The following is a 27795-nucleotide window of genomic DNA, read 5'->3' as shown; positions in this document are numbered from 1 at the left end:
TGGTGGCGCAACACCCGTCGGGGCCGCCCCTGGCAGGGCAGTGTCGTCTTCTGTCGACACGCCAGGCGGGGCTCCCGGCGGTACTCTCACCCCTTCTCTGGCCACGCATCCTATGGACAGGAGGTACTGCTGGAACTTGCGCTCAGCTCGTTCGTCAGCAGCGCGCTGCGGGTAGTCCTGTTGCGTATGTAAACGCGTCAGGACTTTAAATGCGAACATTTTTAGGTTAGGCTTTACCGTGACTGTTACTGACATTAAATGAAACAATAAGTTCACTGTTACCAGTCACCGTTTTATTTATTTCCACGACGCGTTTCGAAGGTTTAAACCTCCATCATCGGGTGGATTTACATTAGTAAGTATTACATTTGTGTGTGTGTTGTGTTACGACAGCAAAAGGAACATGTGATCACTGAAGGCAGTGCCACAAGTTCCTCCAAAAATCGTAACACAACACACACACAAATGTAATACTTACTAATGTAAATCCACCCGATGATGGAGGTTTAAACCTTCGAAACGCGTCGTGGAAATAAATAAAACGGTGACTGGTAACAGTGAACTTATTGTTTCATTTAATTAGCGTCAGGACTTTGTATACTTGCTCCGCTGAAAGCGGGCAAGTAGCCGCAGAGGTAGAATCCTGGCCTTTGTCCGTCGTCGTTTGCCACGTCGTCGTACGTGGGGGGCCGGACGTGGCCGCTGGCGGGGCTGACTCGGTCGCACGAGCCCGTCCCGCTGGGCAGCGGTCCGCCACACCCTGCGCCTGAGTAGCATGGTCCTGCTCGCACGGCATCGCTCACTCGAGTGACGACGACGCCAGCATCTCACTGACCGCTGACGTGCGGGCGCGGACCGCGGAGAGAACGCCTCGTGAGGGGAGGGGATTTAAGACGACCGCCTGCCCTCAGGAGCTCAGTTCGTCACCTGACGATAGCGACATGTCTGATCGCCGAAATATTGTGCCCATTGTACACTATGGACCGGGACTACACCCGTGGACTGTTCGAGCAATTGAATGTTTTTCGATTTTGTCATGTCTACTGTACTGAGTACAGTTCCGCCATACCCATTTGCATCATCATGCAAAGCTCAGCTGGTCAGGCCATACACAAACATTTCTGTGGAATTCAATTTGTGTCATGTCCAGTGAGCTTGTCTGTCGTTGTGGTCTCACATGCGTAACAAAATTTCAGTTATAGTTCGTTTCTCCTCAGCTCACAAACTAGCACCCTTCCACCCAGAACAACTGCCTATGTTGTTTGCTATCGCCAAGTCTGTTACGTATAACCATGGAATTTTCAACGATAGCTCCAGGTTCGTCACATTGCTGAACCATCTGGGCATTATTAGTGACATTGTTCTGTCTCGTCCTGCTATGAACAAATGTGGCAGGGTTAAGAAAGTATTACTCCTGCGGCTAGCCAGGATGTCAGAACAGCATTTCTACCATTTTGGCAAACAAGCTTCTACCTGTGGTACAACATCGATAATACATGAATCACTTGGACAACAAGATCAGCTCTGTCTCAGCCAGGACCACATCATGACACATAGCAGCAGGCAGCAAAGCCGAACAGATGCCACTGCATATGACATCATCATACTCAGTGGAGCACTTTCAGATGTGAGCGATTCTGTGGTCAGAGTGGTTCTGCACTTCTTTTCCAGGAAGTCGACTGACTACCAGGCCAATTGGTCAGCATACAACACAATATTATCGACAGTGCCTGAATCAGTAAGTCAGTTCAAAGAGGATATTTAGGACACGCCTCTGACTGTCTTCTATTCTGTTGAGGAGTTCCTTGAAAAATTAAGCTGATTCTTTTTTTATTGTTGATTTCATTTACTGAAACTTATGGTTTGACTTTTTTCAGGTTCATAAACATTTTATTTTTATCGGTTATTACTTTTATGTTGTCATTTCATGCACTGACACATTCCATGATCTTAGAGATGTGCTCCTCAATTTGGTCCTACGGAACTTGATGTGTAAATAAAATAAATATATCAACATACTCTTACTGCACACTGATGACAAACTAGCAGAAGCACAACTACAAGACACGCAGTTTCGTGAACTCCTATGCAATACCACAACCAGTTTTGGTGCGGGATGCTGCGCAGTTCCTGGCTTGTCAACACAAGTATTGTGTGATGTTTCACAGAGTCGTCTTCAATCACTCATACACCTCAGCAGGAGGAGAGTCATCTTCGATAAAATAACTCAGCTGTCTCATCCAGAGATCCATCCAACAATGAGAATTGTCACAGACCACTATGTGTGGCCAAATGTCAAAAGGGACTGTAGAACTTCAACTCAAGCATTTGCTGACAACCAGTAATGTAAGATATCTGACGTCATGGCAGAAAACACAGTGAAGGCATTTACCAATTTAAAGATTTCCCGTTTTCCCTGCCCCACCTCCATAACGATTTATCAAGGCGGACGACTTGAATTAGCACTTTTCGCCAAACTCTTTCACTTGTGCTGTGTTCAGTGCTTCAGAACCATAGCATACCACCCTCAAAGTAACGTCTTTGTGGAGCGATTGCACCACACTCTCAAAGAAGTCCTCTTGTGCCACAGAGAGGCTGGACAGAAATCCTACAGTGGGTACTTTTAAGTGTGCATTCTGCATGTAAGAAACACCTCTGTGTGTGGCTCCACTAACTCTACTGGTGGACTTCACAGAGTCATCTAAACCATTAATGATGAACAACTTCCGACGCTTGTCAACAAGGTGAAGCAGCATATCGACCTTATCAAGACAGCACCCCTTCATGCACATGGTTCACGAAAACTCTGTCCATCATGCTTTAAGCACCGCAATTACATAATATTGAAAGATGGCACTGTCTTTGGCTTTGCCAACACCATACGCACGGCCACACAAAGTGATCAGGCAGAGCATTAGCATGTTTCACAACTTACTTCAGGGAAACCAAAGGCTGTTACTGTCAACAGACTCAAGCCTGTGTGAGTCCTACCAGATACGTCCAACGTGACTTGACAATAGAAATGCCCACACAGACAACAGTACTCATAAGGCTTCAGATGACAACATATTTGTAGTTTGAGTAGACATGCAACGATTTCGACTTGAAAAGAAGTCAGTAGAACTCGTTGATGGCCTTCTCATTGTGGAAGAACAACACAGGGAATGGCTGGCTGATGAAGAACACTTCCCAGCATATCCTGTAAGAACTACAGACTTCTGCAGGTTGTTGACTCAGACACTATTACTTCTCAGTTTTTGGTAGACAGAATCCTCACTGGCACAGCTTCCAAGGAACAACTACATCTCCTGATCATACATAATGGCTCCTACTGAGTAGTTGCTCTTCCAAACAGCATTCCATACAAACAATCCAATTGCGTCTTTACCTGTTGTTACTTGTATTTCAGGTACTTGGGCTAAACACAGCTCTGTTTAAAAAGAAAAGCTCGATTTAGCCATAGGGTCAAGCTGCGCAAATCTGCTTTTATGCCTCACAACTAATTCGCTGCAAATAGTAAACTGTAGCTGTGATCCTGCAGTCGAATAGTCTATACTTTCGCTAGAGTTACGAGTTAATAAAATACAAAATACAAGTTAAATGAATAATTTAATAAAAGTTGCTCTATTCTAACGTCTGTAGTTGATGTAGATGACACAGAATTATGTTGAATAATGCTTATTCAAGAAAGGACATCTCAAATAAATGGAAAGTCGTCCTATGATATTCAGTTAGAACATGGCAGAAAGTACTCTTCGGAGTAAAGTTACATTGAGAGCGTTATGAGAATGGTGGTAAAATCCCCAAACTAAATTGTAATCAAAGATACACAAAAATAAGTCCATATCATAATCATAATACCAGCTCAAAACATTTCAGAGTTCAGCATGATTATTTGCAATTTGTCATATGTGATACAAAGAATAGTGACTCATACTGTGTCTGTCTTCAGTTTTGTAACACAAGCAGAAAATGTTAGAGTCATACTCTGGAGCACATTCAAACCTTTCAAAATATGAATCCCTCCAGAAGTTAAAATATGGTATTCACCATCCACAATGAAACACCTCAACTATTGAATACCACTCGTTAATACATGCTGATCTGCCTCCTTCCAGAACTCACGTAAAAGTGTCTAGAATCGCTCTGTTGAGCTCTTCATCCAGACAAGTGTTTCTCTCCACTTGACTCCTGTTGAATTCCACTACTGTATGCTTTTCCATTGGCTGAAGGCTGTCCCCACCAAAATTACATTGTTCTTACGTTCTACAGACATCATCTGACTCAACTTAACCTCTTCCTGGTCTTCACTAATATATTACTACAATATTTAAATAAAGAAATGTATAAACATTCTGTCACACTTAAACCATTCAAAATAAGTATAAATAAAGGTTTGCCCATAAATAAACAGCTAGTGTTCTTGCACAAGTGCGCTCACAATGAATGACAACAGATTGGATGCTAAGTATAGTTTAAACAATTATTTAGGCCTGCTTGTCAGAAGTCTCTTTTGGCACTCTTTTACAAAGATGGTGTCTGATAACATATCAGATTGACTAACTTCTTAAATTAACATGCTCTTGTATTATCAATCATAATTAATATTTAAATAAAGATATGTGCAAAATAGTAAACTGTTCGTTACATAAATAAACAATTGTGACAAAAATTAGATATTGTTGCTGTGTTCATTAACTGTGTAAATCGGGAGAATATGATGTTCTCACAAACATTTGCATAATGAAAAGTTATAAGAAACGTAATAAATCAAGAAACAAAATAGATACAGATATATACCTTTCAGAGATCATAGCTATAGTGCAATGCTATCACATGAGATATTGAATGTTGAAACCGCGAAAAGTATTGAAAAGATGTTAATTCAGAGGTTCATTATAGAAACTTTCATTCACTGTGAAACATTAACTTCTGTAGTTTTAAAGATATTGAAAATATCGTTGTGTCACTGGACATCTCTCATTTTTCTGAGATCACAAATGTATTTAAATCTGCTTTAATACTTGATTGTAAATTATTTTGGATAATCTAAGAGCTATAAGAAGCCATCTTCCAGCTTGTCTGAGACTAAGCCATTTTTGGTGCAGCTTCTACACAAAGGCTGTGTGAGCAACCACTGTCCAAATTCCAGACTTTGGGATTTTCCCCTTTCTGGAGACACTTCTCACCTTTGTACCTGGACTTACTTGTACTGGTCACCTAGTCGGAATTCCTGCAGTGTGCTCTGAGCCCTGAGCCCACTAGCGGTTAGACTTACAACAATTTCACCTTCCCTCATACCACCTCCAGGAAGTCAAATTGCTCAACTACACATGTGTAACATTACAAGCTCCAGCAATTGCAAATGGAGCAGGATACATCTGTAGCCATGACATCATCATCTCCATCACTTAATCCCCCACCAACACCAATACCAATCAGCAATCTCGTTATGGACGACAACATCAACTGTCTCCTCACTTCATGCAATATCATCCCTACTGACCAGCAGCAGTTATACTTCACTCCATCCAATCGACGCACTGAGGAATGGTCCAGCTATGCCCTGCTTAATAAGTGAGCCACAACACAGTTGATGTTGGAGAGGAGGCCAACAACAGCATCGTTTGACATACCTCACTGCTCCACACTCCACACTGAGCATTCTTGTGCACTATCATTTACACTATGAGAACAACTGACTCTAATTGTATCTGGTGGGCTGCTTAAATACCCATGTGCAACAGCCTGATTGGCTATCTTCAATGCTAATAGCAGCCGAATCCAAACACATAAGGCAGAAAAAATGTGGCAGGGGACTTAAATTTATAATATGTATAGAAAGGGAATGTATGTACCTGTGTATACCTTTAGATTTTGGTAACAACGATAATCTCGCATGGCTGAAGGTTGTGGTGCATGTCTTTCAATTGGAAATCATTTCGCCGATTTGTGTCTCCCTAGCCAGTTACCCAGGTGGGAAAAGGTGACTTACATCTGAACGTGGAATCTGAAACACGATTCTTTTCTGGTGAATCTCCATCATCATTGAGAGGTGTTTTGTAGGTTAAAAAACAGAGACAGAATTCTGTGATCCAACCAGTATTCACCCCTGTGACCTTTCACTCGTCAGGCACAAGCAAGACCACCAGGCCCAACTCAGATTCTGCTCAAAGCTTCGCTGCTGTCTGGAGATGCGATAGCTGTATTTAGATGGTAGTTCTGTCATTTTCACAGCAGCGGTCGAATTTAACTCATCATATTTCAACCAGCTTCCACGAAATATTTATAAATTATATACATGAACCTTCCTCAAGAATCAATCTATCAGTCAGAACCAGATCAAAATCCCTTCAGTAGTTTCTGAGATCAGCCTGTATGTACAAAAAGAAGCGAACAGGGAACTTCAGTAAAGAGAGAGAGAGGGAAAGAGAGAGAGTGAGAGAGAGATATGCAAATACCGGCCAAATCCAAAAGTCAACTAATGTTAAGAGTATCCTGCTTAAAAACAAAATAAAATACGTAGAGAAACAGTAATATTTTAAAATGTGCTTAATTTTAACTGATGTTGCTCAGTTCAGCCATGAGTTTTGCATAAAGTTGGCCACTTACTTCAGGTGCAGATTGGTAAGTAGTGTGACCATTATGAAGTTTGAGGATGTGAGAGGGAGAATATTTTATTATTTGTTTTCCAGTGCTAACAACTCACGAGCATGTGCGACTCATACCTGTCAGCTACTACAGGATAAACTTTGACGCAGATATAACAAGGATTAGTGAATTTTTATTACAGAGATGGTCTTCTACAAATTGTGGTACTTATTTGTAGCAAGGAACATTAAATTAATTGAGGCTGTTGTAGTACAATGCAGTTAGTAGAAGAAAACTGGCGTTTAAACCGTTTATCAAACTTTTGTGACGGTGTGTCATAATCAGTAGTGCATTTAAATGTTACAAATACTATTATTAATCAGAGTCATTCACACGCATAGTAAAATCAATAACACTTCACCGCACAGCTATAGTGACACAGCTATTAGATAGCTGACATCAGCAAAAAATCTGAAACTGATGGCTGTAAGATGCAAAATAATTTCAATTGTACAATACTGTCTCACTTGATAGTCACAGACACCACGTTTAGAAAACACAGCAAGAATTGCTTGCAATTGAATAGGTGCAAATATGAATGAGATAGCCAAAACAGTAAATCACAAGGCACGTTAATTAAACTACGTATTTTACAATCAAATTTACTTTGTAATTTTAGAAAATAAAGATGCAGATTCATGACCAAACATAATTGCTTTTACTCAGCCATTTGCATATAAAGGGTACGGGAGAAGAAGGTGCTCCACATCATTTTGTCATTTCCACTTTTAGCTGATTGGGCTGTATTACTACTATTTTCTTCTGAGCTCTATGCTTTATTGACCGTTACCACATCTTCATTTGTTTATTCTTTTATTTAAAATAAAATTTATTCAACCATTGTGAAATGTACTTTACCAATTTTGTAAACATATCTAAAACAATCATAAAATATATTTGAATTGTTATGTTCCTTTATCTGCTGTTTTCGTTTCTTTCAGTAATTTTTCATCTGAAATATCTAATTCGATTCTTCAGTTCTGAATGCAAACATTAACCATTATAAATACTTAAGACCTATCAACCTTTTTTTGAAGACCTAAATACGTCGCAAGTGCATATTTCACAGTTTTCCATGTAACAGGAGAGCTCTGTACTTTATAAGAGTACTTTCGCTGATAGGACCTGAATTTGAATCGCCATCACATAAAATCTCGTTAACATTACAGGCATACCTACAGAGCAGAGCGTGAGGGGAACGTCGAGGACAGGGGTGCACTGTCTGTGCAAACATCCCGCCACCACCTCAGCTTCATCAGCCACTCTTACCGTTTCGGTGCTCCTTAGCTTTTGTCGCATTATAAGTATTTTGTGGGCATTCGTGGCTTGACTGTCTTTGTTGAAATAAATAATGACTGTTGTACCATCAAAAATAGTGACTAAGAGGAAGATAAATGAAGAGAATAAAAGTTTGCGAGGAATATGAGAAAAATTTTGTTTTATAAGCGGACACAAAGATACTGCGATTTGCTTAAAATGGTGGGAAATTGCTCTGGAAATGAAGAGATACAATTTATTTCACCATTACACAAGTAAGTATGGTTAATTTACAGTAGCTTTTATGAAAGAAAAGAAAAAATTGCTCATCTAAAATCAACAAGACGATGTTAGTAGCAGGTAGGCAAAATGAGGCTGTCACAAAAAGCATCATATGAAGTACAGGGTGTGACAGAACCAACTACACAGTTTCTGTCGATTACTGCTGGGGCTGTAGTGGGGGTAGGCAGTTGCACGTGGTCTGCCTTTGTTAAGTCGTTGATCCCTATTCAGTAGCCAACATGGTCTGGACCGTTGTACATCGTGGTTTTGTTGTTCTCGTTTACTATGAAAACAACAAATCTGTGATCACTGCACGACGAGCTTTTCGGTGACAGTTCAACATTCCACGCAACAATACCGTTCCTAATGCAAACACAATTCGGTCCTGGGTTTTGCTGTTAGAGGAAGCTGGTAGCACACTAAGAATAGATACACACGGCCGACGCAGATCCATCAGAACGCCAGAAAATGTGCAGCAGGTGAGAACAGCAGGTCAACAATCGCTGCAACGTTCTTCTCGACGATATGCAGTCGCATTGGGGATTTCAGACCGCAGTTTGAGAAGGATTCTGCAATGCGATTTTAAGTTCCATCCTATTTAAATAATGATTGCTCAAGAACTACGCCTAGCAGACTAAGCCAACCGTCAAAATCTGTGTGAGCAAATGCTTGCTCAGATCCCTACGACGAGGCACATTTTCATCTTAGTGGGTGCATGAGTAAGCAAAACTTTCGCGACTGGGCTGAAAATAATTCCCAAATTATTCATGAAAGACCGCAACATTCTCCTAAAGTGACAGTGTGATGTGCCATATCACAATTTGACGTAGCAGGCCCTTACTTCTTTGAGGAGAAAGGAGTGACGGTGACAGTGCATTTCACATGTTATATTTCAATGATGCAAAATTTTCTGCAACCCAGAATGGAGCAGACTGTTGAAGAACATAGACTGGGGGACTTGTGGTTCCAACAGGATGGAGCTACTGCTCACACAGCTCGAATTTCACTTGATGTTTTGAGAGAAATGTTTCCGGGTCGCCTCGTCTCTTTGAGGGGTGATGTCGGGTGGCCAGTGCCGTCACCAGATTTCAGCATTTGTGACTACTTTCTTTGAGGATATCTGAAGGAAAAGGTTTTCAAAAGCCGCCCTCACACCCTACCAGAGTTAAAGGAGCGAATTATTGACAAAGTGAATGGCATACTCCACAATATGTGTGCAAGACCTGCTCGAAAGTTCAGGGATCGTCTACAGCAATGTATTGATGCTAACGGCCGCCATCTTGAGGACATTATTTTCAAAACTAAGTGAATGTAAAATGGTACATTGTACTAATTTAGAAAATAAAAATATCTTTTCTCTATACATCCAGATTTACTTTCTATTGCTCCTTAAAACTGCTTAGTCGGTTCTGCCGCACCCTGTATGTAGCATACTTACAAGAATATGAATCTTACACTGATGTGGGATTATGAAGCAAGGTTATTTCGTATTGATGAAGTTGTCCTACATACTGCTGTCAGACAGCTAAGCAAAGGAAAATAGCTTGTCAATTTGAAACCTGAAATTATTTTATACTTACAACAAAGTGGTTAAACTGGTGCTGAAGTTGATAGCGATGAATGACGAGCATTTACAACTTTTTTGTCCAACGTTGCACAAAAATTCAATACACTAAATTTGGAATTGCAAGCACCAAAAAAGATATTGGGCAAACACCAAGTAAAATATTTGCATTTGAAGCCAAACTACACTTGCATGTAAACGAACTTGAAGCAAAAGAGTTGTTTAGTTTTCTGACCGCTGCTATGGAAAAATTAGACTTAACTATGACTGAAAATACCTACCAAGACATGGCATACTACTTGAAAGAATATTTGGAAGAAATAAAAAAATATAGATGTTACAAATATTCAAGGCTGTTTCATTCTCATAGAGAATCTTTGGCATGTTGAACATGATAATCTCAAATCATGCTGCCAAGTTGTGTTTCAAAACACTTATTTCTTAACTGACTTCAACACAGCACACAGCTTAAAGCTCTGTTTGCAAAACATCATGAAATGCCAGAGTACAATGAACTTGGGAAATGTATGCCAAGCAATTATAAAAATTTATGAGACTGTGCACAGTTTATTTGAACTCTATTCCCTTCAACTTACCTTTGCGAAGACCTGTTTTCAAAAATGAAGTACTTGAAAAATAAATATCATACTTGGCTGTCCAGTCATTTAGAACATGCAATGAGGATTGCTTGCAGTCCAAACAACGCTAGTATGTACAAGATAGACGAAAATGTAGAACATCAGAAGTCACATTAACTAACAATTTTATTATTATACTTAAATTCATTTTGGAATTAGAACAAATTAAAAATTCAGATCAAAAAACAAACCCATAGCTTTCTTACATAGCCTTTGGCTTGTGAATGGGATCGGAAATGAAGGGAAACATTGGCTTTTTCTCATTTCGAAAGTTTGAAATTAATGGCACTAGAATAAAGTTTATGTGGTCATTTGAATAACGTCACATAATTTCTCAAGTCCTCACAGAGGACTTACCCGCGATAGGCAAAGGTCCCGAGTTCGAGTCTCGGTCGGGCACACAGTTTTAATCTGCCAGGAAGTTTCATATCAGCGCACACTCCGCTGCAGAGTGAAAATCTCATTCTGGAAACATCCCCCAGGCTGTGGTGAAGCCATGTCTCCTCAGTATCCTTTCTTTCAGGAGTGCTAGTTCTGCAAGGTTCGCAGGAGAGCTTCTGTAAATATTTGGAAGGTAGGAGACGAGATACTGGCAGAAGTAAATCTGTGAGGACCGGACGTGAGTCGTGCTTTGGTAGCTCAGCTGGTAGAGCACTTGCCCGCGAAAGGCAAAGGTCCTGAGTTCGAGTCTCGGTCCAGCATACAGTTTTAATCTGCCAGGAAGTTTCACATCCCTCATTGTTGACAATCTAGCATATGGCGATTTAAAACTCTTATTCCCTGTATTACATGATTTTAGTATCATAAATATGGTTGATCATTATCAGAAACAGGTGTCAGGTGCAGTGAACAGTTGTGTATTGTTAGTATTTACTCTTCGTCACTCTCGAAAATATAATACTATTTGTTACAGGTGAGTTAATATTTAATACCTTTTGAAAAAGGCTAACTCATTTATATCTGAACCTAATACAGAATAAATACCTACCATTTGTGTCTGTTGACTGTATCTGCTTTCTTTGTCAAATCAAATATACTCTGGAAGAATTGTAGTAGGTGTGTGAAAAGTTGGTCTATCACCTTAGGAGTGAAGCTCGGTACTGGGGTAGATAGATTTGTAGTTGTGAGGTGAGGGGATGTGATAGAGGGAATGTTTTCTCGTTTGTCTTCCAGTGCTGATAAACACTGGCATGTGTTCCTCGTATCAGTGACCTGCTATTGTATAAATTTGAAATGGAAGTAACATGAATTCTTGAATGCATGTTATAGGGATGGTCAGTGTTAAACGTGATGCATATTTGTAGCAGGGAAGATGAGGCTGTTGTAATATAATGCAATGAGTAGAGGAAAAATGGCATTCAAAACATTTAGTAAACATTTGTGATTGTGTCTCATATTGTATAATGCATTTAAATGTAAGTACAATTCCAATTATTAATCATCAGCTCACAAAGAAAACACAAGGACACTCAGGCACTTAGGGTCGGTGAGGGAGGCAGCAATCACAACTGAGAACAGTCAACACAAAGTGCTCTGAATGGGCATGAATTTTAATGATTAGTACTTGGAGGTCAGCAACAAATCTATAGCTAGTCTACTGGGGCTCATAACACATTAATTTATGTAAGCTAATTATTAATAATTATATCAGTACATCTGCGACCCGAGATGCCGACCCACAATGTCAATAATGGCTCTCGAGCAAAAAAGTTTGGCGACTACCGGCGTAGACTGTTGACTGTCACCGCGAATTTCGTGCGCTCATCGGTTACGCTGTTCTGCGTGAATGCCAGACTTAGCACGGCAAACTATAATTCTTGTTTATCTGGTAAGAACAGCGGTACTTGTGCTTTCGTTCACTGCCTGACTGTTGCTGCATACTCCTCAGATCCTTCATTCATCGAATTTCTTTTTTCTCCCATTAATCGTTGCGCCGACTCTCTATTATCCTGCGTGTTTAACTCTGCCTGTAGTTCTCCTATTTGCTTGTGTAATTCTTCTTGTATCTTGAACAGTTGCATTTCCATTTGACTTCGTTTCGAATCTTGACAAGATGATACTGTACTGCTTCGTATAGCCTTTTTCCGCTCGTGTTCCTTTTCTGTTTCGTGGGTCACCCAATTTCTAGCCATCTGGCATGTAATCATTCACTTTAGTGCGCTACAATATCTTTATTTTATCTGTAAACAATTTACAATAGTCAAAGCTGAACAAACAAGAATAATCTTAGCTTCAAAGAGATAGCGTAACAAAAAACCGGTCTCTGTTCCAAAACATACAAAAATCACTTTGTAGGTTACCTTCCTGGTGGCGATTGCTACACTAGGCAATAGTGCCATAACAAGCTCCGAAATTTGGTGCTTTTCCGGTCATACACACAGCTTACGATCATTCTCACTGTGTTTTAGAGGCTTGTCGGTTTCCAGCGTTCAGTAGCGAAGTTTCGCCACTCATTTGTCTTGAAATCCAGGGTCCTGAAGTAACGTAGAACACAACTGTGTAGTGTAGTATCTTTAACAACAACGGAAGGTGTTTGGATCTGCCATTTAGAGTTCCGTTTCCTGTGAGAGAAGATGAAGTAAGTATAGCATGAGAATTTCTTGATTGTTTCTGATATCATCTCTTGTGTTGTGCTGTTAGATTTGTAAATAATGAAATGTAACAAAATTATTTCGTTAACAGGATCGGACTGTGTGCCTACAGTGGGTATAAAATATACCCTGGCCATGGGAAAACCATGGTCAAGACAGATGGAAAGGTAAGAGTTATTTTTTAAGTTAGTGCTGAGTTCTGTGTTGCCTGATGTTTGTAAAAGCTTAATAGCAGGCGTCGAAGTTTCTGTAAAGGGCTCGATTGTTATTTCTGTTTGTGGGACCAGTGGTTAATGTTCTATAGTTGTAATTGCGTTTGCGAGTGTGCTTGTGCTATTTGTAATAACTTTCATTGTTCGTGATAAACTTTGGGGGGAAAAAGCACATACAACATTCTTACGGAAATAATGATAGGTGGATGTTGAAACGCCATGCAGAGCTGTGTCATAAAGTGTCGATGTACGTGTTCCCCAGTAATTGTTACAAGCTTCGCAATGTGTGCATATTTATTTGATCAGATTTGCGGAACTTCATTTCGATCGTAAAACTGGGTTGGTAATGTTCACTGCTGGAATGGAGATGTTTCGTAGCTGACTCACTCTGTAAAGTGTTCGAATAGTTCTCTCTTAACATTCGGGAGGACGACGGTTCAATCCCGTCTCCGGCCATCCTGATATAGGTTTTCCGTGATTTCCCTAAATCGTTTCAGGCAAATGCCGGGATGGTTCCTTTGAAAGGGCACGGCCGATTTCCTTGCCAATCCTTCCCTAACCCGAGCTTGCGCTCCGTCTCTAATGACATCGTTGTCGACGGGACGTTAAACACTAACAACCACCACCATCTCTCTTCAGCTTGTGCAATATGCGAATCATTTCACTCATTTGTGGATTTGATCACCTCTAGGTTGTATTTTGTCAAATGTTCATCATATGCAAGATTTCATTTGTTGTAGATATTTACTTGTAATTGATTGTTTGGAAATGAATGGGATAGATTGTTTGTTCGGCTGTGGCACACCTATTGGCGTTTTAATCCACGATTCCTCAGAGGCAAGTAGTGGGCGCTGCCGTTGTAGGTGATCGTAGACCTGGATACAAAATAATCATCGCACTGGAAGCTTTAATTTTTTTATGCATGTGGGTTGTCAGCTGTCTTGATTTTGTTTTATCTTCTACTAACTTGTTAACTAAGTGTATTTACTTGTTCCAGACGTTTACTTTTCTTAATGCGAAATGTGAATCTTCACATTTGATGAAAAGGAATCCCAGGAAGGTGACATGGACGGTGTTATACAGGTAACATTTCTATTGTTATGTTGTAGCGTTAGATATATCAGTGAATTTACTTAATTGCAGTATAAACATATCCTTTGTATCAAACAGCAAAACTTTGAAAATTTATTTTAATAATAGGTTACTTTTTTGTGGCTGAATTACTCATTTCAGCAACTTCACTCACAACTTATTTCTTTCAATGATGTTTCTAATAATCTGTCAATCCACTGAGTCCAGATGAAAATTTAATAACTGAGTACTGTCATAAAATTACATACTATCCTCGGACTTTCTGTTGCTCGTATTACACTCTGTGTACCTTTTTAGGCGGAAGCACAAGAAAGGTCAGGAAGAGGAACAGACCAAAAAGCGAACCCGTCGCACCCAGAAATTTCACAGAGCTATTGTTGGTGCATCTCTTACTGACATCATGGCAAAAAGGAATATGAAGCCTGAAATTAGGAAAGCACAGCGAGAGCAGGCTATCAGGTAACAGTCCAGTTTGGGTGAAAATGTCAATCTACTGCTCTTTTGTAGTTTCCTCCTGTAAATGTTTTGTGCTATAGGTAACCTTTGTGTATTTCTGTTTTTGTGCATTGAGCTATGATCCCTTTCCTTCACATTTCTACAAACATTGTGAACTTCAAATTAGATTGAAAGGAAATGGATTCAGTTGAAAAAGGTATATGTTATTCAGAATGGTGGTTGTTCCAAACTCGCATGTAGCTTTACATACGGATGTCTAGATTCAGCATTTGCGCTACGTGTTTTTCCAAGCTATTAGTGTTAAAGAGTAGTGAAAGTTGACACTGCACATACAAGGTTTGCCACTAGAATACCATTGTGTTGTCAACACTGTAAACATAATATATATCTGGGGCCATGACAGTAGCATGCTCAACGCAAGGGATCGTGAAAATAACAATTAAATTTGCTAAACTAAGATTGTGTGATTAAGATATCCCTTGATTTTTTTTTTTTTTTTTTTTTTTTTTTTTTTTTTTTTTTTTTTGTACATATCTAGGATACCACTGGTGCTGTGCTGCTGTGGCCATTTAAGTTCATCTAGCACTAAATAACATATGTGGTTGTTTCAGCTTTAGTGTACCCAGTTTCATCAATGTTATATTGATGCTGTTTGTTTTATGTATACAAGTGCACTCTCTCTGTGTTTTTATGTTTGAAATGGAGAACACACAGAATTTCAATAAAAAGTAGTATATTTACCTGCTGGCATAATCCGTATCACTTCAGGCAGGGGTGTTACCTTCATAGTCTCGTATGTTGTTGAATTTAGCATATGTTAAAATTCTGGAGTATGAGAGAGATTTTTTTCCCCCTCAAAAAATAATTCCCACCCCAATATACAGGTCTCCAAAAATGACTCTGCGAACACTATTTTGAAGATGCGAATTTCGGAACAAATTTTACAGTGCTGTATCTCTTATCAGTTTTATATAATTTGTTAGTCTTTTATTTGAAATATGATTGCTTTGTAATTACAGTGGTATCCTCTGTTTGGACATATGTCAGTTCTTTTACTGTCGCCTTCTGAACCCCTCTCTCTCTCTCTCTCTCTCTCTCTCTCTCTCTCTCTCTCTCTCTCTCTCTCTCTCTTTTTCAAAAATGCCAATCCAGAAAAATTTGATTTTTTTCTGTTGATCAGTACTGTGTATTACTATTTCTCTGTAAAGGAGGGCTTTCAGTTTTAAGTTGGACAGATTTTGTTAAAAAAAAAAAGAATTAGCTTTCAGGGTAATGTATGTCTTCAATGAAATTGTTTCTTACTAATTTCCTTTTCACTTGCCATTATTTCTTACACTTTGTTGTAGTTTGTCAGTTTCTTCATTGTGGTTGTTCATTGCAGGTTTCTGTATTATAGTTGCTCAGTGCTAATTTGTTCACTGAAGATGCTTCTAAGAAATCTGAGACCATCCAATGAGGGTTTTTTTAGAAATTTGCCAGTTGACACAGTTGCAGTGTGTTTTATGAAAAGGACTATTTTAAATGTCTTCTGACTGGGGCCACAGGATAGTGAAGTGTGCTGACTATTTGCATATCCAGAAAAGAGTGATGTATGACAGCCAAAAAAATAAGACTTTGTTCAGGGTGGGAATAAGTTTTCTCATTTGAAGACTATTTCAAAATGAAGGTACTTCCAGTGATGACTTTTTGTGTTCTAAATGTTTGACAGAATAATAATGATACTATCTGAACAAGGTGAAGCCTCCCATGGTGCAGATTTTGCATGAATAGAGGAAGAATTGAATACCCTGAATCAGTCAACTACAGACGTAGGTGTTACTCCTATGACGTAACCATTGTCAGTGAAGTCGAGTCATAAGCTCTATGCATCAAGAAAGTGCAGAGAAATTACTAAAGCTATGGATGAATACATTACAGCAAAACTGACCACACCCTTCAAAGTAGAAATTCCATCTTCAGAAGAAAATGAACCAAAACACTCTTCCACCTCATGTTAGGAATTTTTCACAAATATCAATTCAGCTGTTGAATATTATACATCCTGCAGTGAATAGGTGCAAGTTATTTAATTATTCTTCCAGAGACATCTTCAAAGAAAACAAATTTGAGACATCTTCAAAGAAAACAAATTTGAGACATCTTCAAAGAAAACAAATTTGAGACATCTTCAAAGAAAACAAATTTGAGACATCTTCAAAGAAAACAAATTTGAGACATCTTCAAAGAAAACAAATTTGAGACATCTTCAAAGAAAACAAATGTGAGACATCTTCAAAGAAAACAAATGTGAGACATCTTCAAAGAAAACAAATGTGAGACATCTTCAAAGAAAACAAATTTAGAGACATCTTCAAAGAAAACAAATTTAGAGACATCTTCAAAGAAAACAAATTTAGAGACATCTTCAAAGAAAACAAATTTAGAGACATCTTCAAAGAAAACAAATTTAGAGACATATTTAAAGGAAACAAATTTGAACCATGTTCCATCAGTATCAAAGTACATGATAGACAATTCAAGAAACTTGAGGTCTGTAAAAGGAATATTTGGAAGACCAGATCCCTATTATGGTCACCCTGTAGAAGCAGCTAAAGTTCAAATAGTGCAGTCATTTTATCTGGGACTGTTGTCACCAGTGTGCCAACAAAACAACACTAACTGTAACAGTTGAAGGTCAAAAAGTTGTGGGAGTGAAGAGGTAGATGACTTGCAGTATTAAAGAAACATAACTTCGCATATTGGAAGATCAAAATTTTATGCACTACAACCTAAGTAGGTAGTTCTACACCCACCTAGATATGTCTGTTTGTTTGTGCTGCATGAATTTTGAACTTTGTGTGCTAACTTTGAAGAACTTGCTGGAGCACGTGACGTAGGACACCTTGGTTGGGCGTGTGAAGTCATTAGTAATCTGTGGCGTAAAGTGACACACTTCTTTGCTTCAAGAGTGTGGCGACTGCTCTGGAAAAGGAGGGCTGTCTTCACATACACTTGGCTTGGAAGATAAAGCAGATAACTGCAGAAATTACATACGAGACATGGGAGGAAAATAAACTAATTAAGAAAACTGTTGCCTTTGACAGTTTCGTTGATGAACTTTGTAAGTGGTCAGTGAAAGCAGTAACACCAGCATTTGAAAAAATTGCAGAAGTGAAAGGGTGTGTACAGGCTGTGTTTAGTGCTTCATTGTGGTTTTGCCGACAACTGGTCTGCAAGTCTCCCACAAGAAGTATCATTGGAGTAAATACCAGGTTTCAATTTTTACAGAGTGACATATTTTCAGAACAAGACCACAAGTGTTGTAATTGTAAGCAATGACACACGGCATGACTCAGCACCTGCTTTGCTAACAATGCGCAAAATTCAACTGCAAACAGGGGCAGACAAGATCATTATTTCTGATGGTGCTCCTAGTGATTTTAAAAATTATTACCAGCTGTTGAGTAAGTCGATTGTGCCAACTGACTGGGTATACTGTGCTATATGAGAAGAGTCCTTGTGATTGTGTAGGAGGCCTGCTGAAGCACCATACCACAAAACATAATCTTTCCAGACCAAATTCTGCTGTGATTCAGAACGCTGAAGATTTTGTGAGAGTCATTAATTTACCCATCCACAGCCCTCATTTTCTGTCCAAAGAGGAAATCGAAGAATTCCGTGACCAGAAGAAAGAAGACTGGTCCAAACAAATTACTCCGGTGAAAGGAATTCAGAACACACATTTTTAGACTCTTGAGTGATGGGCGAACTCATATTGCACACACTTTAAAGAGTAGGAAAGAAGAAATTTCGTTAATTTGGCCAACACCTCAGAAACAGCAGATTCACAACCTTAGAAGGGGATGTTTCTGGCATTTGTGTATGACTGTGACTGGTGGATTGCAGAGATTATAGACACCAGTCAAAAGTTATACAAAATTTTAGTGAACTTAATGCTACCGTAAGTCCAAATGGAGGATTTCTTTGTAATCATAAAGCAGTTATCTTTCAAATTGAAAGTCCAACAAAATATCTAGAACTGTTCCAGAGACACAGCATTTTAAAATTATTTCGAAGATCCATATCTTTAAAATGGTATGTGCAATGTCGTCTTTGGAGGGCTGTATCTCGGAACAAATTTTTTGGAGAAAACAAAAAAATACATGTTCCTTACTTGGTCCTTCATTTTAACACATGCTTAATTCAATGACATCCAAGACTATGAAGGTAAGACTTTTTTCCTAGCCTGCCTGAATTGATACGGACCATGCCTGCTGAAATTGCATATCCTGGCTTCCATTAGAATGAATCATACCAAACTACACATTGGAAAAGATCTTTAACCCTACAGTGCATAAACTTAAACAATTCTTTCATTAATATTGAGGAGAAACAAAAGAAAATATGATTGAAGATTTTAATCAGTACTGTATGATATGATTTTTGTACTTAAAATACTCCAGCACTTTCATTTGCCTTAGTGACCATCATCACACACATAGTTGTTCATGTGCTTAAGTTTTACATTCCCAAGCATTGTAAACAAAGTAACACAACACACACACACAAATGTCATACTAAATAATGTAAATCCACCTGATGGAGGTTTAAACCTTTGAAACACGCCGTGGAATTAAATAAAACAAAGTTTGTTGGGTTGCAGTTAAGAAATTATCTTGTTATTATGATAGGCAATTGAACAGTGTTTAATTAATGGGAACAAAGGAATACACCACACTTCCTGCATGAGAATCCCTTTCAAGTCGGCATTACCGTCATTGTTGGTTTTTTGTACTGGCCAGTAATCAGTTTTGTCCACCAACAACTATTGGATTTGGCCTAGTGGAGTTTTTATTGCCGAAGTATTAAATGAAATCTCGGATATTTAAACTCTCAATTGTTGGCCTTCATTATCCTAGTTGTGCTCACTGATGGCTGTAATGCCTCTGAATACAAACAAGGAGTTAAAAACTTGTCATTGCAAGCATGTGATAAAAATGATGCCTACACCATTTTCTGGTTTGTATTGCTGTATTCTCACCTTATTAGCTTGCCTGCTGGAACTTGACACCACCTATGTTCATATTGTAAGTCCTTATCAGTTTGAACAAGGAATGTTCAGATGTTTCTTTATTTTCTTATTGTTATGAGAAACATGTAAAATAAGTCAAATGATGAAATTCCACATCCAACAGTATTAAAAACTCATTCCTCACTGTATCCCTTTTTTCTGCCCTTTAGTTCACCGTTTGAAAGTTACAGTTCGTAATTCTGTTGTGACGTACTGATCAGAGGGAACGGACACCCGATTCCATGTGTACCAACAGTGGTAGTTATGTACAGTAATTGTAGTAGTATTGTTCATGGTGTGTGTGACTTGCTCTTAAGTTTGGTGCATTGTAAGAATGCCCAAATTTGTTTTCTTCTCGCCCTTGTGTTTATTTCAAAGTTGTAAGTGTATCCAGATACACCAAACACTCAAAAGTTTGAAGTCGTCCATGTCTGTGAGACTATATAGCATGTACTGCTTGAAATTTCAGACTTCGATGGGATGTACCTGCAGAAAGAAATTTCTACATTGGTACGAATATAAATTTCCCTTTGAGATATTGTGTAGGATGGCACACTTTATACAGACAGCCTTTGTCTTGGCTCTCATTTGGGAAATGCAGTTATTACAGAAGTGAACTGATCACCTGACTGTTTCAGAACAATTAAAAGGGCATTGACAGTGGGAACCCCAGCAATTGAGACAGTGGGAACCCCAGCAATTGAGACAGTGGGAACCCCAGCAATTGAGACAGTGGGAACCCCAGCAATTGAGACAGTGGGAACCCCAGCAATTGAGACAGTGGGAACCCCAGCAATTGAGACAGTGGGAACCCCAGCAATTGAGACGGTGGGAACCCCAGCAATTGAGACGGTGGGAACCCCAGCAATTGAGACGGTGGGAACCCCAGCAATTGAGACGGTGGGAACCCCAGCAATTGAGACGGTGGGAACCCCAGCAATTGAGACAGTGGGAACCCCAGCAATTGACTAAAGTAGTACCTCAATGTTGCTTATACCAGCAACCATACGAAATATGCATGTGTCAACATATTTATTCAGATGGCAGTATATTTGTTGGCCTTAAGGACAAACTTGAAAATTATACAAAAAACATTTTTCGGCAGCCACGTGGGCCAGTTCATCAGTAAAATAGCTAGAGGTGAATAGGACTTGGCAAGGATGTAATGCTCTCAGAAAGCACCTAAGCATCTTCAAATGTACACACACTGAGCCAGTATTCTTTTTCTTCCAGAATACCTTCACTGTCATAGCATCCACAGCGAGTCACATGTACTGGGCTTGAACCTGTGGTCTTTTGTCAAAAACACCCTAGAACCCTGTATCTGTGTCTAATTTTGTCCAATTTGTGGAAAAGTGTGTTTCAAAAAGTCCCTATCCACATCACTGCTATCAAATTAATATTTCATTCAAGAGTATTTGAGAAATCTATTCTGTGAGTTGTTTCCTCTGTCTGTCTTTGTCCCCAAGATGCGCATTATCCATTTTTGGTAGTGTGCAGGTACCATTTGTATAGAAACAAAGTAAGAAAGCAGTATATGTTCAAGATCAAAGAAGAATGCTACGTGGTACATGAAAGTGACAAAGGTGCATATTGTTGCCAGAGGGAAACAGTAAAGCAAAGCCTAAAGTACTAACAAATTTCATTTCCCACCGGTTTCACGAAGAGCACTCAAAATTGTGGATATTTTATTGTATTTTTTATGTACGACAGAACACATGTTAACCAGTGAAATCAGTAAAGTAAGTCTTGAAGAAAATTGGGTTCACCATATGATAGAGCATCTGCTTTTGTTTTCGTGCGGCGGCAGTAGGGAATTAATAGCCATGCCGTCTAATGATGTGGTAAGGAGGATGTGACAGTTGTACAGACTGCATAACATTGTCAGTTGATACAGTGTTGTGACGGCAGTGACTGGAAGAAATGTATCTAGTTTGCAGTGCATTGCAAGATTAAATCACATTTTTTGATATTAGTGAGCAGTAATCAATATAAAGATTTCAGTAACTAACATAACAGTTCACGAGACAAGTGATTGGTATTGACAGTACAGGTGGCAGTGTTGCTGAAAATGTCTTATGCCACTCTGCACTCAGTATATTGATACAGGTTCTCTGGCAGCGTAAACAAAAGTGTCGACAATATGCTGGTCGTATTTCTGTGTGTGAATTTATTTGCAGTTGCTACTTGTAACATGTAATCTTGAAAAAGTGAAGAGAGTATATTTAGTGTCTATTATACCGAAAGATAATGAGGTTACTTGTTAAACATCACAATAGAAATGAAAATGTATCTTCGTAAATTGTTGAACATCTGTAGTTTCTGTTCCCATTATTAAATATTAGAAATATTAATTAGTTCTAAGAGTGACAGAATAATTTATCAGTATAGTAACAGTTTTAATCTCAAGATAGTACTCGTAGTATGGTGATAGGTAGATGGCGTGCTCTGTCCTTATGTTCTTGAGTATGTTGAAGTTGTACTAGTGAGAAAATGCCACTCTCATTACTTTCAGAATCTGATTTAAAATAGTCTTCAGCACTGCTTAAACTATCATTCTCCCTCTCAGATGTATAATTCAATCTTTTATGCATTTCTCCACAATACCTTTATTTTTGGCTCCCTCTGATACTCGCAGTACTCTTCTCAATTTTTTTCCACATCTCGCTTGTCGGTTGTTTGACAGCTGGTGCCTGATTATTTTCTACTTATGGATGGCGAATTTGTATATTGTTTGCAGCAACTTAATGTTTTATTTGTGCGCATACCTCTTCAATGGCATTGAAGTGACAGTACTATGGAGGAAGCTGAACAATTTCATGTCCATGCCTTTTAGCAGTCTCGTTAATCACACAGTCTGAAATTGTGGTTTCTTTTGTGCCACATTTTCGAGTAATTTCACCTACTTCAAATTCTTCCAAAATCCACTTTTCATCATTTCAGCCACTGGATAACATTTCTTTTGTTGTCAAAAGTTGGTGTCCTATCATGAACAATGAAATGATAATGACCTTTATCCATGGTGATCACTGATAGACTTTGCAGGTGCTGAAACCAATGTCTCGAGCCACTTTTAAAATAAACCCACTGTTCATCTCTTCATGGTAATCACCTGTCATTTTTGAATGAAACATTAACAGGCAGTTTGGCACAAAACTGTCAGATGTACCCGCATAAAACAGGCACTCCATGGTCCCCTCGGTCATTCCTTTACTACAGCCTCAATGTAATGAATGGCTGGCATTAACCCAAGTTTCATCTGTCCACACTGTTTTCGAATCTCACATCCATGATCCTGTGCAGTGCTGTGCAACTACATCATGTCCATGAATCTTTTGTGTCTGTTAAACACGGAATAATTGAAACCTTTGTCTTTCAGCACAGTACATAATGAAAATTTGTATCCTTTAGAGATAATCTTTCTGAAGTGAAGTGTAGTGACATGAGTAATTTAGATAGAATGGGGCAGCTTTGTTCTGCTACTCTAGCTGCATCTATGCTGTACTGTAATTTCCATATTTTTACAAGTGTTCTTCCTTGTTTGCAATGTTGCTGCAGTCCTCTTAACAACCTGAGCAAGAGGAAATAAGTATTCACCTTCCCTCCTCCCCCTACCCCGTTCTTCTACCCACCCACCCCACAAATAGACCCTCACCAAACACGAATTTGGAGTCCTGGCTAGATAGCACACTTTTCTTCCTCCGTTTCACTTCACGTGTTGGGCTGGACATTGTTTAGATGAAAACATAAGCAAGTAAACACTAAAACAACAAAACAGAATAAACTACGGACTGAACTATTAATACAAATGACGAAACTACTGTACCTTTCGCATGTGAGAAGTAACTGATACATTTCTGACACGAGTGCATCCAATTTGCGGAGTGGCAACAAGGCCCCTGCTACCTGCTTGAATGCAGTCCGTCATTGGCTGGCTGCCTGTGGTCACTAGGCAAACCAACAATGTTACTTGGCTGTCAGTACCAAAGACTCATTTCCCAAACCGAGCGAGGTGGCGCAGTGGTTAGCACACTGGACTCGCGTTCGGGAGGACGACGGTTCAATCCCGTCTCCGGCCATCCTGATGTAGGTTTTCCGTGATTTCCCTAAACCGCTACAGGCAAATGCCGGGATGGTTCCTTTGAAAGGGCACGGCCGATTTCCTTCCCCATCCTTCCCTAACCCGAGCTTGCGCTCCGTCTCTAATGACCTCGTTGTCGACGGGACGTTAAACACTAATCTCCTCCTCCTCATTTCCCAAGCTAGAAAATGTTAATATCTCAATTAAACTGGTCTCAAAAGTTAAAGTGCATCACCGTTACCCCCAACCCCACTTAGTATTTTCCGTAGTTTATGTACACGGTGTGATTCAGAAGTTTCCTTCTGATTCATTTCTGAGTAGGGGAGCACGTGCAGACCGGTTCCGCTGGGTGGGGGAAGTATTGGGGGGTCTCGGGGAACAAACTGATGCTGCGGCAGTTGCATCTGGAACATTGGAGAGTGCCCGGAACCCTGGAGAGAGCGTATTGCTTGCAGCGTGTGCGTCATTGACTTTGGTTAAAAAGTGGGAGAGGTGAAAATGGAGCAGTGTTATGCGACTGAACAAAAGCGCCACGGAGACTCTCGGTATGATTCGAGAGTACTTTGAGGAAGAAGTCCTGTGCAATGGTTTACATGTGGCACAAACGTTTCAATGATGGCTGTGGGAATGTTGAAGACGACCACCACTCTGGGAGGCCATCATCAAGCCAAACGAATCAAAATGTGGAGAGAGTGCAGGAACTTTTAAACAATGACCACCATCGTGCCGATGAAATGGGACTCAGTGTACGGTGTGGAGGATTGTGACGGAGAATTTGATGATGCAGAAAGTGTGTGCCAAAAGTTTTGTCTGTGGATCAGAAGAAACGGCAGCTGACTGTTTGCAAGGAAATGCTCCAACAGTTGAATGTTAACCTTCTGGAGGAAGTGGCTATTGCTGATGAGACCTGGGTCTACTAGTAAGATCCTGAGTTTAAGCATCAGCTCAGAAAGGCACACTGCTTCCTCACCAAAGCCCAAGAAAGCTCACATGAGCAAGTTGTGTGTGAAGTGCATGCTGATTGTTTTTTATGGTAAAAGAGTGATTCACAAGGAGTTTGTTGCTCATGGACAGACTCAGGTGACTTTTACGCTTGAGTGCTCCGCCGCTTGAGCGATTGAGTTTGCCTTGTCCACCTGGCGATAAAGAGCAATTGAATTCTCCACCACGACAATGTGCCACCTCACACGTCACGTACCGTCGCCAAAGTTTTGGTCAAATTCAATGTGGCAACACTGCCACAGCCACCCTACAGCCCCGACTTGGCTCAAAGTGACTTTTTCCTCTACCCCCGACTCAAGACAGGCCTAAAAGGGAAGCGATTAGACTCCGTCGATGCCATCCAGCAGGCTTCGACGAGAGCCCTTGACAGCATGACGCCTGAGGCCTTCCAGAAGGGCTACGAACTGTGGAAGAGTTGCTGGCAGCACTGTGTTGTTGCTGAATTATCATATTTTGAAGAATTTTAGTCTGCTGTCCCATTAATTTCTAGTTCTGAGTTCAGTCTTGAAACTTTCGAATCACACCCTGTATGATGTGTGTGCATCAAAATATTTGATGTACATACTAAGACCTCAAGCTACGCTAAAAGTTGGTCTCACCCCAACCAAGATTTCAGATATGCATGGGTGGGTGCTATCCTGTCTGATAACTAAAAGGGATCAGATAAATCCAGTTGCAACTCAGTTGTCAATGGGTTGGTAATACTTCGTTGAACTTTAATATACAGTGGAGTAATGGAGCTTTTAGAGTGCACACTCTGAGTGCATCCCTCTTAAGTGTCCACTTGCAGAATGATCATTGCTACTCAGTGAGCATAGAATCTGTAGGTGCATGCCTCACGACTTGGTGGGGTGTTCCCTGGGCACTTTTATGCTGAATGAACAAACATTATGGTGTTGGCACTGACCAGAGGTGCAGAGGGTCACATTTTAATGTGGGGTGCACATTCAGGCAGTGTGTGTGGAAAGTGGGTATTCAGTGGAAACAAGTGAAACTCAACGTGCTAAAGTAAGAAATGTGGTGTTGGCAGTTAAACATGTTACCAGGTGAAATTGTAAAATTCTTTTGGCTCACCGACTAAAAGGTTGCTTATCATATCCTAACCTAACTTCCTGTATGTACCCCCTGTATTGAAAATGACAAGAAAGTGAGAAATAATGCAACTCAAAACAAAACATGTGGGATGAAGTGGTGTGTCACATTTTTGAGTATTGGCAGAAACATGACAGTGACTGTCACATAGTGCATATTTTAGCTATCTAGAGTATTGAGACCCCATGGAAGATAGATTTGAATAGGGATGCTTATTGGGGGCTCTTATTTAAAAACTAAGATTAATGGGGCACATGGGAATAGAGGGATTTTCATTTAGCAGTATTGTGATCTTCAATGTGTATTATTACTCTGAAAGTGCATAAAATAGTGACTGTACCAATGTTGCAAGGCTTCTCCATATTAACAGAATATTGTTTAGTAATGAGGTTACAAAACTCTCTATGAACTGATAGCTTTTCGTTAAACAGAAGTCAAAGAGTTTAATAATAATGTCCGTATTTGTATAGAATAAAAAGGAATAGATTGAATGCACACCACACACAATAGTTTGTTACTGTGTTTGGATGCAATAATTTTTTTTTTTTTTTTTAAGAAATTCCTTAGAAAGAGAGCAGGTGATGTACATGACCTAATTCATTTTCAGTAACTCTTGAATGTTTATCACTAGTGGCTCCTGCCGAGTTCGTGATTAATTTTAAGTGCCTTCTCTAACAGCTGTGAAATACAATTGTGTCACATTGCTCTATATCCTTGCCAATTTTTATGTGTGATTTTTTTTTTTACCTAATTTTTGTTTGCAGTACCTGAAAATATTTAAATCACAAATTGGTTGTTGAGGAAAATCCATGTATTCATGTATTCATGTTTTTTTTTTTTTTTTTTTTTTTTTTTTTTTTTTTTTTTTTTTTAGTGAATCAGTTGAAATGTGCAACATATTGAATTTTATGCTGTATTTTCTCTTTGGAGTTCTTTGTAAAATAAAAATAAGCAGATATTGTTTGGAGCTCACTTTCATGTACTGAAGCTAACATTTTGCATGCTGTTGAGGATAAAAATATAAAATTTAGATACATGTAATGTTGGTTATTCATAACTGATACATTCAGCTGTAGTAATATTTATTGTAGTGTTTGACAGTTACTGTAATTCAGATTTATGGAAAATGGCTGATTTCTGTTTCAGGGCTGCTAAAGAGCAGAAAAAAGCTGTCAAAGCAGCAAAGAAGCAGGCTGCACTTCCTAAGGTATGTTTTTTTCATAAATCTTGAATTCTGTGATACAAATCTGTGTACCAAATATAGTAGTTTCATACACTCACCAGTTGCAATGGGTCAGAAGGAAAGGATCAATGGTTTAATTAGTAAATTCTCTCTCTCTCTCTCTCTCTCTCTCTCTCTCTCTCTCTCTCTCTCGCCCCCTCCCCGCCTCTCTCCCAACTAGGTAGTGTCAACAGCAACATGAGCTTCATATTTATACATATAATTCCAAGCTAAAATACACATTTGAGTGACTGAATACAATTTTATCTTTCAGGCGAAACCTGTGCCGAAGCAGAAGGCATCAAAAATAACACAGAAAAGTGCACCACGAGTGGGTGGTAAACGTTGAAACCTGTTATGTAATTTTTGAATGTATAAATTAATAAATGATAAAAATGTACGGTTGAGGTAATTCATTTGAACCTTTCCTTAAATATTTTGTTTGTAAATGTGTATGTGGCAAGGGGTATCAGTTAATACCTTAAATTTCGCCATTTTTTGTATTTTCAAATAATTCAGTAGCAAACTGCTGCACCCCCAGTTAGTTACCTATTGTTAAACAAGGACATTAAAGGTAAATGAATGGATTTCTTACTAATACCTAC

At 39.3% G+C, this 27795-nt stretch overlaps 1 protein-coding gene across 1 annotated transcript; it reads left to right on the top strand.

The window, feature by feature from the left end:
• The first annotated feature begins 12890 nt into the window (after positions 1–12890).
• Positions 12891–27590, top strand: LOC126243289 (60S ribosomal protein L24). The gene is made up of 6 exons (XM_049948152.1): positions 12891–12970; positions 13075–13150; positions 14193–14278; positions 14585–14746; positions 27115–27175; positions 27465–27590. Exons 1-6 carry the CDS (start codon positions 12966–12968, stop codon positions 27537–27539), a joined length of 465 nt encoding a protein of 154 aa, XP_049804109.1. The 5' UTR covers positions 12891–12965; the 3' UTR covers positions 27540–27590.
• Positions 27591–27795: the final 205 nt, after the last annotated feature.

The sequence above is a fragment of the Schistocerca nitens genome, chromosome 1, assembly GCF_023898315.1.
Source record: "Schistocerca nitens isolate TAMUIC-IGC-003100 chromosome 1, iqSchNite1.1, whole genome shotgun sequence".
NCBI classification, from domain to species: Eukaryota; Metazoa; Arthropoda; class Insecta; order Orthoptera; family Acrididae; genus Schistocerca; species Schistocerca nitens.
The sequence above is the reverse complement of the archived record's forward strand: the minus strand, read 5'-3'. Positions and strand labels throughout refer to the sequence as shown.